This window comes from Lygodium microphyllum, chromosome 8 (genome assembly GCF_053477565.2).
Source record: "Lygodium microphyllum isolate KBCC chromosome 8, Lygodium_microphyllum_v1.1.10, whole genome shotgun sequence".
Lineage (NCBI taxonomy): Eukaryota > Viridiplantae > Streptophyta > Polypodiopsida > Schizaeales > Lygodiaceae > Lygodium > Lygodium microphyllum.
In genome coordinates this window covers 119,283,368-119,303,019 of record NC_141142.1, presented here as the reverse complement: position 1 = coordinate 119,303,019, position 19,652 = coordinate 119,283,368, and the positions used below count along the sequence as shown (strand labels likewise).

The window sequence follows — 19,652 nt, the reverse complement described above, 5'->3', positions numbered from 1 at the left end:
GGCATTGAGGTGATTAGATCACCAAGTGGGATACAGCTCTTGCAGAGGCAGTATGGATTGGACATGCTGTCCAAATATGGGATGACAGGCTGTAAGCCTATTTCAATTCCTTTGGAGCGGAATGTGAAGCTGAGCGCAGATGCAGGTGAGCTTCTGGAAGACCCTACTATGTACAGACGCATAGTAGAAAGTTTGATTTATATGACTATTATCAACCAGATTTGAGCTATGATGTTGGATTGGTAAGTCAGTTTATGCAGGCTCCAAGGAAATCGCATTTAGATGCGGCTAAACGCATACTCAGGTATGTGAAGTCCACATTGCAGTATGGACTATTTTATGAGACTGGGGTTCAGATACAGTTGCATGGATACACTGATGCTGATTGGGCTGGTAGTATTTCTGATAGACGATCTACCAGTGGGTATGTGTTCTCTTTTGGGAGTGCTGCAGTCACTTGGAGCAGCAAGAAACAGCCTACAGTTGCCTTGTCAAGCACAGAGGCCGAGTACAGGGGTGCAGCAATGGCTGCATGTGAGGTAGCTTGGTTGCATAAGCTACTTTATGATATACATCAGCCTACAGATGGACCAGTTGTCATTTATTGTGACAACATGAGTAGTATACACTTGGCAAATAACCCAGTCTATCATGCTAGAACAAAGCACATTGAGGTGCATTATCACTATGTGCGGGAGAGGGTTTTACTAGGTCTTATTGATCTAGTTTATGTCAACACAGAGGATCAGGTAGCTGACATATTTACGAAGGCATTGGGCACAGAGAAGCTGCGCAAGTTCAGAGACCTGCTTGGTATGCAGGAATTGGGATTGAGCTCGAGGGGGAGTATTGAGATACCAAGCTCCACTCGTGATATGCCAAGGTGACCGTTATGCATTTATGTCACCGACTTGTCAGTTGCAGATGCGGTAGGTACACCGCCCATGAATAATAGCTACATGACAGCTATCCTTATCTACTCTAGTTTGTGGCTTAGTTAGTATGCCACCTTAGTTAGTTGAGTTTGGTTTGAGGCCCATATATAGGGTTCTTCTATTTCTTTGTATGAGTGTTCTTTTGGCTTACACAACTAAGAAGAGGAAAATTGTTTTCAGCCTCCACCTCTGTGTGTATTCCCCCATTGTGCAAGCAAGAAAGCTACAAGTGAGACTCCTTTCTTCTCTCCCACAATCTTGACATGACCAAGGCGACTCCTTTCATCCTAACAAACAAGCAAATTTTAGTTACCTAGCTAGCCATGGAAGGTATTTCCAAATCGCATGGCTTGCCACATATAACTAGGTGGATTATGATCGTAAGTTTGAAGGTGCACATTAACAAAGTTCATCTAGCTCGGTGGACAGTAAGTTGGCACATTTTATAGCACTATCATCTATTCACCTATGGCCAAAGTCAAAGATTATTTACTAATTTTGCTATAATGCAACTCAATCAAACCTTGGAATGGGACCTTTCAAAGCCTTTTATAGGTATAAGGTTCATGTTCCCTCGATTCTCTTCCAAGGTAATGTAAATCCTCAAGCAAGGGATGAGTTAGAAACTTTGATGTGGTTATATAAAACAGCATGAAGAGGGCTCAAGATCTCATCAATATGCTTGAGAATAGAAAGCATTTAACAAATGGAATTATGCATTTTTATATGCCACATTCAAGAAGGGACCAACAAGAAATTAGGACATTGGTACTACAAACCTCCCTTGGTTCTCAAGAAGATTTCTAAAGTTGCCTACTGTCTTGAATTGCCTCACACCACAAAAGAGTCCACAATGTGTTTCATGTATCTTAGTTGAAAAGCTATGTGTCTAATAAAGTGGAGAAAATTCCCGCATGAATGAAGAAGGCTTAATACATCTAAGAAGGTGGTCAGCAAGAGGGAGAAGATAATAGCCACCAAGTGCCCCATGAGTTTGTGCCAAGGCCTCCTAGTAAGTAATCATCATGATATCCTCCACTTCCCTTGAGAAATGTCCTCATTTGAGAGTAGGCTAACCAAAGGGTAGAGACTTTTACAGGAAACATGTATTCGCTATAGAATTTTCATACTTGAACAACCTAAGTAGGTGGAAAGAGCATGACTTGGCTTTGTTTTGAGCCCTTATTCACATTTCAATGCAACATTCCCATCAAACTTATATAATTCTTCATTGAAGAAGATTGTTGTACCTTTGGAACCTAGTGGACAATACTATGGCAATAAGGCTCATCACTATTTTGAAACTGTTTGTGGCAATAAGGCTCATGACAATTTCAAAAAAAATTAGACTACCCCTCTCCATTGAAGGATATGATTTCATTGCTCTTGAAGACGCATATCCATATCCTTGAAGTCTAAAAACTTAAATCTTGATTTTTAAAGACAAAAATATGCAAGCAAGGATTTATCGTCATGGATTGAGACTATCTCAAGCTTGGAAAATGAATACCATAATTAAGGGAGTTATACACCTTTGTAAAAGTGAACTATATCAAAGCTTCTTGAGAGAGAGTTACCGCTTTGCTCAATTTCAACCATTTTGGTTTGGCAAGTTTCCCCCTTCCTAACTTCAATGCATGTAAGGTCCATCAATCGAGGGGGCATACTCAAACCATCCCATTAAATCATTTGTTGAGTTGTGAGCTTCCATGGCCACCCCTCATTTTTTGTTATCGAAAATATCAAAATATCCCCTTTCAAACCCAAAGTTGAACAAACCCCATGATTGCCTACCACACCTAATTCTTGATCATATCACAAATTTATGCAATGTGGCATAACCCATCAAACACACTCAAGCTACCAAATTTACATGAATTACTTCTCTCACGAGTGCGCAACTTGCATCATTCCTCAAACACAAGCTCCTAGCTTGAACAAATTTGAACCAAGTACACTCACACATGTACATGCAAATAGGCACCTTCATAAAACCAACAAAAGAACAACTGGATATAGAAAGATGTGCAACTCTAAAAAACGACAAGCAAAAAGAAAATTATGCTATGGATTCCAACCTAGTCTCCCAACCTAATTTACTAATAGTTTAACCCCTCTTGGTGATGATGCAATCTACATGAATGGAATTGTCAACATAGACTCTATACTTGGTGCTCCCTTATACAAATCATTACAAGCGCCTACGGATTATTCTATGGACCATTATGTACCTTGACACGCACTATGGATTCTACTTGGAAAAACCAATTTTTAAACAAATGCATAATGCTTTCTTAACATTATAAGTTTTCCAAATAGATTATGAGCATATTCAACATGTATAGCCATGTGGAATGTGCACCCATGTGGAAATATGTTCACATTGATTAGTTTAAATGGGTTAAAGCACCATGTTTTCATTTGCCACAGCTGTGGCTCCTAAGTTATTCTATAGCACTACAAGTTATTCTATAGCACTATTTGGTGTTATACAATTCTCTATGTTAGACCATATGGTTTGATATTTGGGATATTTAATTCATGTGCTCATTGTGACCATGAGAAGGGCGACTTGAGCATGTGGGTTTAGAAATCAGTTCAACCCATGAAGAAAGAATGGCTGAAGCAACAAGACAAGCAAAGATTACATGCACCATACATTTCATACATCAATACGCATCTGGCATGACGTATTGTGAAGAGTAGGCACGATTCTCTTCAGCAAGGTGGACGAATGCCCTGATAGGAAAGTGGTGGGTACATATGGATAAAACAAGCATAGATTACAGGCAGTGTACGTTTCATACATCAAAACACATACCAGACCTGACGTATTGTGGAGCATTGCCACAATCCTCTTCAGCAAGGTGGGTGTATGTCCTACTACAAAAGTGGCGGATACATAGGAAGTAAAAAGATGTTAGGCGCACAGACATGCATCCCATTGTAGAAGTTTACTGATTCTCGACTTCTAATGACGGGCTGGCAATAACGGCTCTATTGTTTCAGGCACTCACAGTTAAATGTGCCAGAATGGTGATAGGTTGATCGTTTGTTAATGAAGGAGCATTTGGCCCAAGTCCACTTTGTGAATTGAAAAGGATGGTCTAATGTAAGCATTGTATGTTGAAAGTGGGGTTTTCACAACCAATCTGGAGAATGAAGCCTCTGGACCTGCTGTTTCAGTGCAAACAACTAACACGTTAGGAATTTTCACTGATTCTAATCTAAGTAATGTATGTTGAAAGTCGGTTTTTCACATCCAATCTGGAGAAGAAAGCCTCTGGACCTGCTGTTTCAGTGCAAGAAGCTCTTCAAACACGTTAATCTCGAGGGTTCTCTTGAAAGTTTGCCAAGTCTTTGTATGCCAAAGAAAAATGACCACCAGTAAGACACACAGTACAAGAGTGATAGATGTAACAAAAAATGTCTTTATTCCGTGTGTCATTGACTCTATTCTTTGCTGGGTTCGTGAGAACCACCCTAGTCAACAGGCCCAGAAAAACTAGTACTCACCAGCAATGCCAATGTAAAGATTGTCTCTCGTTACTGGGGCTTTTACAGCATCTTCCTCTCGAATGTTACAAAACTTCAGCTATTCAAGTAAATCATGGACTCGTGACCCGCAATGCCATGTCCTTGCTAGGCGCATGATATTAAACACTCTAATACCCCAGTCAAAAGGGCTAAAAGAAATGAATACTTACCCCAACTATACAAAGAATGGGAAATAAATTGCCTAAGCCTGCCAGTTCTACTGTATATGCTCAAGCGTATAGGATCAAAGGGAAGCACCCAATACAACCACACTTCCCGAAAGGTGTAAAAACACAGATTTCAGGAACTTCACAAGATATGCAGCTTGCCATGCTGTATACATCCTACATAACAGCTCCTGACACAGAGCCATACATCAGTTGCTTTAATCTGTTAACACCCTCTGATGCTGTCTTGTTCATAGGTTCCAAAATAAGTGCCTGTTTAAAATCTGTTCAAGGAACAAAGCAGAGAGTTAGGTAGAAATTCTCTCCCTCTCCCTCTCGCTCTTCCTCTCCCTCCCCCTCTGCCCCACCCATTGCCCTCCCCCAGCCTTCCCCCTCCCCTACCCCACCACCCTTTTCCCTCCCTCCAGAAAGCATGCAAGTGTAAACAATTCCCATTTTCCACCATAGCTTTCAATTTAGTAATATAGCACAATCCTATTGTAAGAGACACACCAGTCAAATTTGATACATGATGTTGAAGAGAACCGAATTCAATACATTGTGCTAAATAGTGAGGTCAGAATAAAGTTTACCTTCATCAGCCTCTTTGTAGTAACCTAAGAATTCTCGAGCAGTGCCCCTTCGCATATAAGCTTTCACGTTCTAGTTTCCACAAACAAATAAAGGTCCCTCAGTACCATGATGGAAAACAAGAATATCAATAATAATAGTAGAACACTAGATCAACCTACCTTCTTATCAAGTTCAATAGCCTTGCTGCAGTCCACCTCTGCAAGGTGAAAACTGCATAATAAATTAGTAAATTTTAGTTTCCTGTCCAGAAAAAGAACAAAAAGTAATAGCCCAGCAGTGCACATCAAATACCTGCACATTGCTAAATATGCTGCCGCCCGATTGCTGTAATAGGTTGGGTTTTTCCCATCAAGACGTACAGCTTCAGTGTAACAATCTATTGCTGTTCTATAATCCTTCTTTTTAAAGGCTGCATTTCCCTGTTAAAAATATACTATATCCATTAGCTTGACTCATAAGTCTCGACACTGTACTTCAGCAAATTACATTCACATGCATGACATTTCGAATATGCCAATTTCACATGTTATACCCTTTCTTTAGCTGCCTCTGCAAGCTCTGGTCTCTGTATTGCTTTTGCAGCTGGACTATTGGCAGCTATGTTCTCAACTTCCTTTTGAAGTGTTGGGTAGACCACATTAACCATATCCAATAAGAAGCGATCAGCTCCATGCTTGGCTATCAACGATACAGCTGCTGGACATCCATCATGCTTTCCAGTAGGTAGAGTCACCTGGCAAGCACCATGCAACCAACAATTTGAGAAACAACCATGCACTTCAGAAGACAATAACCTCATTCATGCACCAATATCGAATTAGGTGGAGTTTACCTGACAACAGCCTGACATTCCGGCCACACTTAATAAACTAAATGCTCTGTCCCGAAAATCAGCCAATGCAGAAACCTTAGAACGCAATTTTGGGGGTGAACCCGGAGCAGTTGGTATAACCAGGATCCCCTCATCCTGCAGGTTCACCAAACAAAGCACATACATTAATTTATGTATATCTTCAGATGAAGTTGAAGAGCTTATGATCGACTAAACTGCATGAAAGAGAAGGTTAACTTTTGCGCTTTTTGCACTCACGTTTTCAACCAAATCTACATGTTCCAGTATTGATTGCAAATTTCGCATTTAGTCTCAAATGTCTGTGTTTTTTATTTTCTCCATCATTTTAATGCTGATGACTGCATGTAATGCCTTGACTGTCTGCATTTTGACCTACAGCTGCTATTTTCAGCATTTAATCCTTGTGCAGGCTGGGCAACAGTGTTTTCAGCCATCAGACACTGTTTGCCCACTGTTTTCTCCCTGATTTTCTCAGATTTTGTAGTCTTTTTATGATCAGCTCCTCTTGACACTACGTGTGAACTTCTTGTCTGTTCAGTCTGTGTTGTGTTTAGCTGTACTCTCTCCCTATTCTTTACCTTTTCGTCCTATCCTCTCTAGATGGCTCCTCCCTATTGTTCTACCAATGACAAACTTCACAGCCTTGATTACTTGACATAGAGTGCTGTCATGAAAGTATGGTTTGTGCAAAAACCATTATGGTCCATGGTTTTTGGAGCTATTGGGAGTCCTCAGCCTCCACTACTCTTCCAAATGACAGGGATTCCGATGATGCCCATACATATTTTTCTCTTCTCCAATGCGTGATGTGTAAAGAAATGTTCTAAACACAAAAAACACAAAACCAATCATATGACAAAGCACAAACTAATAACACAAAACACAATTAGGGTTAGGGTAACTCAAAGACAATACATACAATGAATAATGAAGTGAATGACTATTGAATATACAGTGCTCATATAGCAAACATACTATGCAGTGAATATTGAACCACGAACTCTCGTATCTCTAGGATAAAGCTAGAGGTTATGAGCTGGAGAATGTGTCGTACTCCGAAACAGATCTTGAAATGCAACAAGGTAGCCTCCCTGTGTCAAACAATAACAAACAACCAAAGAGGCTGGATCTAATACAAATAGGTAGTGAGAAGAGAGAGACAAAAAACGCAAATACCTAAGGAGAGAAAAATTGGGTAACAACTGAACAAGAGAAGCTCAACAAATGCAAGGTTCTAAATGATACTGACAATGTCTGACTCATGGCGACAACTCCAAATGATGACATCAGTACCAAACGTAAGGTTTTGACAATAGGTGACATCTCTAGGGTACCAGGTGATAGCTCCTAGATGCATGTGATAGCTCTAAGATCCAAGCAACAGCTCATATGTAGAGATAAAGGCTGGAATCAGGTGCAAGATGATAGCATATAGCAAGGAAAAGGTCTCTGACCATGATGTCCTCACCGAACGGGGTGTGGGCAACAAAGTTACGACTCTCGAAACATGCAAAAACGAAAGCCCAAGAGATGGGCGTTGTGCCCAAGGTGTAGAGGTAGCTGTCATGAGAGCGTTGAGTGTTAGGATCTCCCGCCGAATCAAAATCAATGTATCCTTGCAAGCATAAACCATGACCATAAGTTCGTCCATAATTATAGATACACCTTAAAATTCTTAACACACAAATATAAGCAATCCAATAAGACATTCTAGGTGTATTAAAATATTGACTAAGCAAACTAACTAAGTACACAAGGTCTAGCCTTGTACGAATCAACCAAAGTAATTTCCCTACAACAAAGTAATAGATATGAGCATCAAAAGACAAACCCGAGGTATCCTTATGTAAGTGGATAGTAGGTATGAGCATCAAAAGGCAGACCCAAGGTATCCTTATGTAAGTGGATAGTGGGCTCAAGAGGCATAGCCATAGGCCATGTCTGATCAATGCAATACTGTTCCACCAACTATAGGGCATACTTCTAGGATAGAATGATATTTCCCTACAATCTCCATCCCCAAGAAATAAGACAACAAACCTAAGCTCGTCATCTCAAATGTAGCACAAAGTTTTGCCTTGATTTTTGCAATGGCCACAAAATCTGAGTCGTACACTTTCTCAAGTACAAGTTAAATGTCTTCACTCATTTTAGTGCTTGGGTGCTGCTCGTTCATAAATAGACTAGTCTTCGTATGGGTATTGTGAGGAGCAATTTTGGTGGCAAGTTTGCCTTCCACGAGTTCTCTGAGTTTCTATTGGAGCGGGCATTGCACGTTAGCTTATCTCTACCAACTCCCCTATAAAGAATGGAGACGTAGAGTGTAGGAATGGGACAATCATAAATAAGATACCCTCTATGTTGTTCGAAACAAAGATCCCTAAGCGCCTTTGGGTTGAGGCTGTTGACACTTTGGTGTACATCCTTAATTGATATCTGATTGTGGCGGTTCTTAAAAAGACTTGATACGAGGCATTTTTAGGCTCTTGGTTTGTTGTTTCTCACTTCGGAGTCTTCGATAGTTGTGATTATACGCATACTCCAGATGAAAATATAGGACAACTCACTCCTCGAGCAAATCTCTTGATCTTTGTGGGCTATTTTTTTGAAGCGAAAGCCCATTGTTTGTTCAATCCTCGGACGAACAAGGTGATTGTTAGGAGGGATGCCATTTTTTATGAGAGAGACATTATGCAATATTTTGCATTAGACTTCCCTCACTTGCCCTCACATCACTTGTACCTAGAGAAATCATCCACTATCAAAAACAACTACAGCGTACCATTCAAGGCGGCAATGGATATGGGACCACAAAGATCTACATAAATGAGCCTAAGGGGTTTCTCCGCACGTGTGGTAGACTACTGAGGGAAGGATATACGATGTCACTTACCGAACCTTGATTGAGGACTTATTTCCTACGCGGACTCTCCCGACTGTAAGAACTCGAGAAATGAAAATGTCCTCTATAGGGGTCATGTGATAGGTAGCTCCATTGTCCACAAACCAAACACATGCTAATGTGCTCGGCTGTGACGAGTAGGCCTCTACAGCCAACTCACAGATGTGAACGAGACTCACATCCAATGTCTCTAAGAAGATGATGTGGGTCTCTACAAACCAATCAAAAAAACCCTTTGGAGTTCAATAGTTCATCAACTGTAACAGCTAACCAATGTCAATGTGGATCTAGCCTCGCTATTGCCCCTGCTAGGGGTTGCCACCACCCTACTTCCCTTGTTGGGGGTTACCCAACTGGGATGCGGTGGTTTGATTCTTGGATTTTGGTTGTGTGTCTCTTGCCTTAGATCAACACTCATCCTCATAATTGTCAACCTTTTGATAATGTTGACAATATCTATTCTTCTTATGTACATTCTACCATCCAAGTTTGAGAGTACATGTGTGGTTCCTTGGGATTCACTAGTCTTGTTTTGATTTTGATTTTGATTTCATTTCTATTTTCCCTTGCCCTACCGCACTTTCTAAGAAGATGCAATAAAAGTCCCCCTCTATCGAGTACGTGTTATGAAATTGATTGAAAGACCATACGTAATGTAACAACTGACATTGTAACTCATAAAATGTGGGCATATGAGGCTATGAAATCACCTATTGCACAAAATGAAAACATTTTCTTGACAACTTATTAAGAAATAAAGTAACTTGATCATCAAAGGACTTAGGAGCCCCAATGGTTGAAAACTCAACGAGAAGATGTTGATACTCAGCTAACTTGACTTTCAAGTAATCCTTATCTGTGATTCTAAAGTTTTGCAACTCATGATCCAAATTGATGCGACAGATCCTATCCCAAGCCACATAGCAATTAGTTAAGTGTACCCAACACTTGGATGCTAAGTCGAAATGCTAAAGCTCAGAGTGAAACTCAAGCAATAAGCCTTGCATAAGCTCGACAATAGCAAAGGCATTACGAGCCTTTCATGAGCAGATGACCTTCTATGCAACAAGTGCTAGATCAAGTTGAGATTCCAACCCCTACACTAAATCCCATAAATTCTAAGGGTTTAAGACATGCCTCTTTAAATTTGACGAAGTGGTGTAGTTTGACCCATTGAAACGAGTATTGTCATTAAAAGCATACTTGGCAGATAAGGAGCTAAAACCATGAGGTATCTATGAACGTGGATAGGAGGAATAGGGTGGAGGATAAGATAGTGGTGGTGGTGATGGTGGTGGTGGATGAGGAGGAGGAGGAGGAGGAGATAATAGTAGCTAGACAAAAATAGGTTGCGGATGTCCAATGAGTATTGATTGATGCAAAGGTACCGAAACAAGTATAGATCCATATGATACCATAGGCGGAGGTAGAGGCACTAGGACACGATAGCCTTGTCCAAATATCAACTAGGGTACAACATAATGACCGGATGGTCCGCTACGTAATGCCATGGAGGCAAGCTACAATACCAAACAATTCCACACTCCAGTATATGAAATAACCCGAAAGTGTGTGTGTGTGAGGTCGAGCCTCCATGTATAGATACACCACTCGAAAACGGGTATGTAGAGGTTCTAAAGGTTGTCTAAGTATGCAAAACCCCCCAAGGTGTGTGGTGATAAATGTAGTACACTTAATGGAAGCGGAAAAAAAGATGCAGTGGAAGATGTGGGAGGGATAGGTAGGAGCCCAAATGAATTAGTAACAAATGTTGTTATGGGAAATACAATTGATTTTTTTTGTCCATTAAATACATTAGATGAAGATGCACCTACTCCAAATTGATCATGAGAAATAAAATCATTTGAAGGAAAAGCAAGAAAAGAAATACTTACAAGTTCTTCTTTCAGCTTCTTACCTAGTTTTGAGTTCATAAAGGAATACATGTCTTCCTAACTACTCAAAAACCAAAGGTTATTTTGAAGAGCCCCTTCTTGACCAGCATTCCCTAATCCAATAGAAAATATAGAATCAGTTGACATAGAATATGACATAATAGGGTTCATATCTAGCATAGGAGAAAAGTACTGTGAAAGTGTAGTGTAATCCAAGCCAGGTTTCACTTGTGGATGGCCAATTCATAGTGAAGATTCCGAAGATCCTACAAGATTATTAGTTCAGTGCACCAAATCTAAAGGAGATAACTCATGCTTACCTTCAACCTCCTACTGAGACCTATGCATAAGGATAAGATCATACTCAGGGGCAAAAATCTGATATGGTCTATGGACTCTATGTTAGTCTGATGATTCTCTGCTCGTGTCAAATTGGACAATAGCAAGCTAGAAAGCTCACTCCTGATTGTTTCTATTCATGTTTGGTTGTGGAGACTCGAGTGGTGGTGTGAATGCGTTCAAAGTTATCTGATTCCCTATCAAAGGCAAAGGTGGTATGCACCTGATTCCGAACGAGTAAGGGTGGTGCCCACACATCAAAAGTTCTCTATGTGACAGGTTTGGGATATCATCTTCTTTCAATGAGCAAGATTTGTGCTCTTGGTCTCCTAGTGGAGTTTGATGAGGACTCTTTCATGTTCTTAACGGAGATTCTCCATAGGTTCTTTGTGCAGGTCATGAGAAGAATGCTACAAGATGCGGACTTCATCAACCTTTACTTCTCTTATTCTCTCTTCTCTGACTCCAACTCCGCTATGGCATGCTCAGTTTGGACACCTCAACTATAAGGAACTTAGGAAGGCGGCTCGTGGTCAGCTTATGAGTGGATTGCCAGAGATTGGGATGAGCCATCTGCCATGTGTGTCTTGGATTCGTGACAAGCAGCATAGAGACGTTATTCCCAACAAGGCTTCGTGTAGAACTAAGGTGCCCTTGGAGCTTGTTTCAACAAACTTATGCGGACAATAAGGACAAAGTTCTTAAGGGAAGTTTATACTTTATGCTAATTATTAATGATTTTAGTCCGAGAGTTAATACTTTATGCTACTTGGTAATGATTTTAGTCAAAAGCATTCTCACACTTTAAGGATCAGTTGATCTTTAAGGAGAAAATAAGTTGGGCAAAAAACTCAAGAGGCTACATTCGGACAAAGAAGAGGAGTTTGTCTCCAAAAGCTACCTAGGTTTTGTGCAGATCGTGGCATTCACCACACCTCCATGTCTATGGGCCGAAGCAATGGCCACTACTGTCCAACATCCTTAATCAATCCCCTACATCAGCACTGGACTGTGGTTGGTATGACACCTTTTGAGGTGTACTTTGGTCAAAAGCCGAATGTGTCATATTTCAAGGTATTTGGGTGAGATGCCTATGTTCACATCCCACAGAAACATAGGGACAAGTTTGAACCAACTTCCAAAAGATGGATGTTTGTGGATTATAGCTCACAATCCCAAGGATACAAGCTTTATGATCCAGGTTCACGAGAGGTATACACAAGTCAAGATATTTGGTTCGCAGAGCTTTCAGCTACAGATGGGGATGTTGAGCCTTCCATCCTTGGAGATCCCAGTGATAGTTGGACACTTGAGCCAATGCCTTTGGAGCCTATGCCTCTTGAGGCTCCCCATCAGTGGAGGAGAAGATTGCTTCACCAAGGAATTCCCCCATTGAGTCAACACCAATGGACATTCTAGAGACTTTGGCAAAGGCAAAGCGACGAGGGGATTATCAACCGCCTACTCGTTGGGCATGTGATATACTCTGCGATGCAAGGATTGAGGGAGTTGCCGATGAGTGGCAGCCGCAAGATGGCCCGCAACAATCTTGGAGGAACCAAACACACACTACCGGGCTTGTTTGTACAAACTATTGTCTGATGTCTCATGCCATATATAGGATGAGGAGCCCACCTCAATGAAGGAGGCTTTGCAATCACATCATTGGAAGAAGGCTATGGAGCAAGAGATGGATACAATTGAGCAGAATGGTACTTGGAATCTTGTGCCTTGGCACGTTTATAGGAAGGTGAATGAAGTCAAGTGGGTATTTAAGACCAAGTACCATAGTTGGGACTTTGGATAAGCACAAGTGTGGGTCATTGCAAAAGGACTTGCATAAAGGCCAAGAGTAGATTTTCATAAAACCTTTGCTCCTACAACTCGGATGGCTACCGTTAGGGCTGTTCTTAGCTTAGCCAGTCATAGGAAATGGCCTTTTTATCAACTTGATGTGAAGACTACATTCCTTGACGGAGATTTGAAGGAGGAGATCTATATCTTGGATGAGACCATTGATGTAGTGTATTGCAAGACAAAGGACAACTTGGTAAAATTGTTTGTGAAGGCTCTTCCTAAGGCCATTATTTGACAACACTCCAAATCCTTGAGCCTTATGCCCATCCACAATCTAAGAGGGGGTGTACTGTGTTAGAGATTTATTCACCCTTGGATAGGCATTGGCAATTTACCGTTGTACAATTAGCACTCTCACGCACAGTTACACATTTCCTGTATATCAATCAAACAATTCTATATAGTCACCAAGTCATTTCCAGCATTTTCAAGCAGTTGAGCAGACCTAATAAGTCACTTAGGTGGTCTGGCCAAAGGCAAGAAATCCATGGCCACATATGCTCAGACGCATTGTTAACAAGGTGCTCATATATGCTATTGCAAGGCATTGTTGACAGACACAAAGAGCTGTTATGATTCTTCTCTACTTTCAAGTTCCGACATGATTGCCATTGACATCAAGTTCTTTTCAAGGCACCTTGGCAGTTGTTGATTACCTATTTGGGTATCCATGGTCCTATTTTAGTGATCTATGTTGTATGGAGTATGATGAGTCACTATCATCATATCATTGTATTGTATCAAATCACCCATGATCAGAGAGAGAGTGTTAGCTATTTAGTCAACTCATGAGTCTGGGCGTGTCTATTTGTGGGTTAGGCACTATAGGGTATTTTAGGTATTATTTATTTCATCATTCTAATTATTTAAGCAATTTATTGCTAGTCGACCTATTTTTTGATGGCATTATTCCATGCCTATATATTCTACTCCCTCCTCCTTTGTTTGTATCAACATCCACATGTAGATCTCTGTGCAGGTCTGTAGGAGAGAGGAAGCCAATGCCAATGCCCACACAGTCCATGACTCACATGTTGTACGTGTAGATCTCTATGCAAGTCTGTTGGAGAGAGGAAGGCAATGCCAATGCCCACACAGCCCATGACTCACAATTGTACATGACTGCCTTGTGTTGGGTATATGGATTCCATTTCCTAAACACATCTTTAAGTTCTCCCTTTGCATTGTTCTTTTGTTTTCTTCTGTTTCCCCTTTCTCTTGTGTTATGCGGTTTATTACAGCAGTCTTCTGTGCTTCCATTGCTGCACCCACTTCTAACATATGAGACTAACAAAATGCAGCAGTAGAATAGTGGGTGGCTGCAAAAGGCAAGAGGAAATTGCTGAGGAAGACACAACCTATATGGGCTGCTGTAGGTGAAAACACAGCCTTAGAAGCTTGAGCCTGCACAAAACACAGCATTGGAAGACCTTGTGACCTGTCAAATGGAAATGCATAGATATACCCAAAAATGATGTCACCCAGCAATCTTCACCATGTATGGATGCTCCATTTCAATCAAGAATGGCTCCCACCTTGCCGAATGATACCATGTGAAAGCACATAATAGAAAAGAAGAAGAGCTTCAAGTGAGAAGAGAAGATGGAGACAAGAAAGAGTAATGCAATTGAAAGAACCAAACTGACTCAAATTGAAAGTACAAGGCTGAACTTATTCAGCCCCTATATGCAACACAAAGTGTCAAACACAGTGGATTGGAAGGCCTTGTGACCTCTCAAATGGAAATGCATAGATATTCCCGAAAATGATGTCACCCAGCAATCTTCACCATGTACAAATGCTCCATTTCAATCAGGTATGGCTCCCACCTTGCTAAATGATACCATGTGAAAGCACACAATAGAAAAGAACAAGAGCTTCAAGTGAGAAGAGAAGATGGAGACAAGAAGCATAGTGCAATGGAAAGAACCAAACTGACTCAAATTGAAAGTACAAGGCTGAACTTAGTCAGCCCCTATATGCAACACAAAGTGTCAATGAGGCAGGCAAAAGGTGAGAAGGGTTGGCAATGATGTACCACAAACACGGTGGATTGGGGGCAACTATAAATAAGCTACGCCCCCAAAAGTGGCCAACCAACAAAATGGTAGACTTGCATTAAATGATTGAACTTCTGTGTCAAGAAGGGACACCTCCACAAGGACTGCAAGCAACTAGCAATGTTGCAAAAATAGGAGGGAGAAGAAAAAGCACAAGGATACCTCCAATTCTTGATCATCCTCAAATACCGACTCCAATTCGAATCATGCGATGAAGGCAATGGCAATCTTGGAATTGTTCTTCTAGCCCTAATGGTGCCATCATCCCTCATGACTCTCCAATGCCAAAGAGAGTGTGAGCAAGTGGTGGTGGTGGGGCATGTAAGCCACATCCATATGCATGTGTGGTGGACCTTGAGAGTGCCTTTCTATAGGTATAGACAAAATCTGACAAATTCAAATCCTGGAGCTGATTTGCCTTCCAAGTTCATGATGGAAAGTGAGATAGAAAGCCATCTTAGCTCCTAATTTGTTCCCTCTTGAGAAGACACTTTGGTGGTCTTGCTAAAGGCGGGGAATCCATGTCATGATGTGCTTTCAATGAACTTGATCCATGATATGCATCAAGATCCAGTTATTTCTTCTCTCTACAGTCAAGGATTGGTATGATTGACATTAACATCAATGTCTTTCTAAGGCACCTTGGTGGCACCTTGATCACCCGTTGCTTGGCTGCCATTGTTAGCAATGTAGTTGCATGCACGTATTATGGTTGGACGGGCACACTACGTGAATGCATTTCATTTTTGAGCAAGCAACATATTAAGGCTGCAGTGTGCATGTATAAGATGAATGTGAGATGGAGGAGAGGCAGCCTTTATATATGTTCATGTTCTTGTTCTTTTGTTGCAACTATAGAGGAGAGGTTTCCTATTTTTGAGTTCATGTGTTCTTGTTCTTTTGTTCGGCCCTATGTATTTAGGGCAGCTTCTTTTCTTTCTTTCTTTCTTTCTTTTGGGGGGGGGGGGGGGGGGGGGTGGGGGGGGGGCGGTTTTGATGATGATGATGTATTTGTTTTTGTCAAGGGGAGGGAGATGTATTTGTTTTTGTCGGGGGGAGGGGAGTGTGCTGGGTGGAAAGTCAACTGCATGGTCACAAAAGTCACCCTCCCTGAACAGAATGCAGTTGACAGCAAGCACAGCAAGAATTTGCAATCTAATGATCTATGGTGCCCCTGTTTTAAAAGCTTCTGCTTATTTCTATCAAATTGGAGTATATGATCTGTATTAATCTATAGCAAGCTTTCTAAGCATACAAATTGCTACCGCCTTTACAAATAGTGCACTTGTATGGTCAAACCACAAACTATACAATTTTAGAAGATGTTTATGAGATTTGAATTTAACAACAATACATTCGTTTGCATCCCAAGAAACCCAATTTTAAATTAATTTTCCAGTAAATTAATCATGTTTGAGCACAATACATACCAGAAGGAGATTGCATAGAGCAGTTCGAGCCTTGTCCCTGATTATAAGGGCCTTTTCCACGTTCTCAGAAGTTCTTTGCAATGCAGCATGAACTCTCTCTGATATGCCAGGACCCAATGCAGGTTTCACATTGTCAATCCATTCCTCATGATTTTTCTTAAATTCATACCTACAATGCACCACCAGAAAAAAATGATGTCATATGTTTGAGAAAGCTACTAGCAGATATTCACAGAGCTATAAAGCTATCAAATAAAACTGGTAAGCATTAGAAACACACTGTTGAAGCAACTGCAATGCATTCCTCAAAGATTTCAAAGCAGCCACAGTAGGCTCATTTTCTCCTTCCGGCTGAAAACCTTTGAGTGTGTCAATATTGGAAGCAAGATAGTCACCCAGTTTCATTCGTATTACTACTTGTCCTGAACCAAAAAAATCACACATCTCAGCAAGCTTAGGACAGTATGGGTGGTAAATGTTTATTAACCAAATGCAACAGCACAAAAAAGTAGCTGAACAAGAGATACGCACTTCCAAATACTTTTTCAAAAGAGTTCACAACTGCAGACGTTATCCTGTAATCCACTGTCGATAGCAGCTTAAAACAGTCATCTGCGATTAGGATACGCCTTGGCTGCTTCACTTCATAGTAGGCCTGTGGTAGTAAGACATTACCCACAATTCGTAATATGTTTGGGTCCCTCGCAAACCAACCTGAATACATCCAAGTAATCCAACACCACAAAATCATAACCAAACATTACGAGCATGTAAATTGTTGACGTATCTCCCCAACATCACAACACAAGCACTCAGCAAAAGTAGCTGACCAAAAGTGATAAAGGAATGTGTGAAGGTAAAACATACCCACAGTATCAAGGCTTTGAGACATAGGCACAACACCGATGCATGACACAGCTGCATGAGATGGACGGAAACCTAGAATCCCACAATAAGCTGCTGGTATCCTTACACTACCACCAGTATCTGTGCCTGTTCATTTCCAAAGCACAATCACAACAGATCAGGCCAGAAAAACTGAATCTAATAATCAAGAAAGAAAAAGCATCACCTTCAGACCACAAACATGATATGCTTTTATCAGAAGTATGAAACTACATGTAGACCGAAAGCTTGTAACTCATCTAGGCAAATACTGAATCATAAACCCCAAACCACCAAAACAAAACAAGAAACAACTAGTTGTACATGGCATTAGGATTGTCCTAGCATCATATACTCTTATAGTAACGTAGCATGTGACTGACTTTTGCTCTCCCTACAATACAGACATAAACATCATAGGGCAATTTAACTAGAAGTTCTTGATGTCGGTATTTATTGTAGAAGAAGCTTTGAGTAATGATAGAGTTTCACCTCTGTTGCACATTCAATGCGTGCATTTCCATAGTCCAAACAATAGTGTGTAAGCCAACAAACTTCCATGCAAAAGCTGAAACTAACGGTCAGTATGTTGAAAACCTTAACTCACCGAGAGCAAAATCCACCAGCCCTGCTGCAACTGCTACAGCCGACCCACTGGATGAGCCCCCAGGAACTCGAGAGGGTGCAGCTGGGTTGACAGGTGTTCCATAATGCTTATTCTCTCCATTGATGCTGTTCTCCAGTAATAGACACAGCACACAAATCGGGGCTCAGGGACATCCATGCATATATTCAACCAACTAAACCGCCCTGTATGGTAAAAACAGGGGTATCGTGAGAGCTAGTGTTTTGAGCAGACCTGTATGCCATCTCATCCATGTGAGTCTTGCCAACACATTTGGCTCCTGCATGAACAAGGACCGAGACTGCTGGGGCAGTGCAAGAGGCAGGCTCGTGAGTACGCTCCCAGTCCGGATTGCCGAATCCAGTGACAAATCCTTCCACATCAAATCTGCGGAGAGAGTCAGAAAACTCTTCAAAACACCTCATTTGTGCCAGGCGGCATTGAAGGCCGAAATTTTCCAAAAACACCAGGAGCAGACTTACATGTCCTTGACAGCAAAGGTCAGATTGGTGAGAGGGTGGGGTGCAATTGGAGGGGCGGGCTGGGGGGGAGGGAGGAGCTCGAAATGTTGGACGAATGCACCAAAGTCTTTGACGATTTGCTTCTTCCTGGAGCGTGTGAGGAGGATGAGGCCGGCGATACCGAGCCCGAGGAGCACCCAGATGTTGGCCGGTGCGGCAGCAGCGGACATGATAGCGGACGAGGAGGTCCAGCAGAAGCTGCCCCTTGGTTTGCTGCTATTGCTGCCGCGAGAAGAAGAAGGGGGGGAGGAAGCAGAATTCCCTTCGTCGAAGGATATGGCGCTGCTGCTGTCCTTGATGTTGCTGCCGCTGCTGCTGCTTCCCCCTCCCTTATCGTCGGCCTCGGACGATGCAGCAATGGAAGGGGGCGACGGTGATGGCGATGGGGATGACGACGACGCCGTCTCCTTCCACATGAGAACGTCCCTCCGCTCTACACACACACTAGTAGTGAGTTTTTGCGCTATCTTCTTTCTAGGACTACACCCTCGATGCTCTCAAAAAAAAAATCAATCTCATCATGCACTTGTATGATTATGCCAAAATGTTAGTATCAAAGCTTTAAAGCGGTTGCAGGTTATGTAGAGTTAAGAACCACTACTCTTAAGCATTAGACTTGTGCAAGGCTCGAGTGTCATGGTGCCTCTGTAATGTGGACTAGTGCTCATTGAGCCACATTGTTGGGTCTACAGGACTCATGATATAGCGAGCAGAAATGATTCCCTAATTGAAAAAGGAATCAAGCATATCTAGAGGAGTGCAAAACAATCTAGTGAAAAATATTCATCGATGTTAGAATTAACATTTTCCAATTCTCACAACTTATCATAACTATACACCCTAATCTTATTTATTTTACGTAACTCCATTTATGGTGATCCACCAATAGCTTGAGGACTTGCCTTGCAAGCTCTCTACATGAATCTCATTTTACTCTAATTGAATATCTTTGAGCTTCATAACTTGCAAATGGCATTGCATATTCGCAAAACTTCTAAATAAGCAAATTAATCTATTAGACCTCTATCATTACAAGGTTCTCTTTGTATGGC

At 41.4% G+C, this 19,652-nt stretch overlaps 1 protein-coding gene across 2 annotated transcripts; it reads right to left on the bottom strand.

Moving 5' to 3' along the window:
• Positions 1–4,620: 4,620 nt before the first annotated feature.
• LOC148032793 (translocon at the outer membrane of chloroplasts 64-like) lies at positions 4,621–19,086 on the bottom strand. Of its 2 annotated transcripts, none has more exons than XM_087683461.1 (13): positions 18,562–19,084; positions 18,314–18,466; positions 18,062–18,186; positions 17,437–17,562; positions 17,101–17,283; positions 16,850–16,991; positions 16,570–16,738; positions 6,066–6,200; positions 5,766–5,966; positions 5,525–5,652; positions 5,392–5,443; positions 5,233–5,302; positions 4,621–4,923 (listed from the first exon to the last, which is right to left on the bottom strand). In XM_087683461.1, the coding sequence occupies exons 1-13, from the start codon at positions 19,014–19,016 to the stop codon at positions 4,817–4,819; spliced, it is 2,046 nt and encodes a 681-aa protein (XP_087539587.1). In that variant the 5' UTR covers positions 19,017–19,084; the 3' UTR covers positions 4,621–4,816. The 2 variants fall into 2 exon arrangements, 1 of the variants encoding a protein (XP_087539587.1); XR_015691666.1 differs by having other exon boundaries at positions 4,856–4,923; positions 5,392–5,429; positions 18,562–19,086.
• Positions 19,087–19,652: the final 566 nt, after the last annotated feature.

What these genes read in the sequence shown, in the direction of transcription:
- LOC148032793 (XM_087683461.1), bottom strand. Translation starts at nt 19,016, where the DNA reads ATGTGGAAGGAGACGGCGTCGTCGTCATCCCCATCGCCATCACCGTCG. An exon ending in TTTTGAAAAAGTATTTGGAA is followed by an intron (nt 16,992 to 17,100) that starts GTGCGTATCTCT and finishes TTTTTGGTTCAG; the next exon opens with GACAAGTAGTAATACGAATG. An exon ending in CTATTGAACTTGATAAGAAG is followed by an intron (nt 5,303 to 5,391) that starts GTAGGTTGATCT and finishes TGTGGAAACTAG; the next exon opens with AACGTGAAAGCTTATATGCG.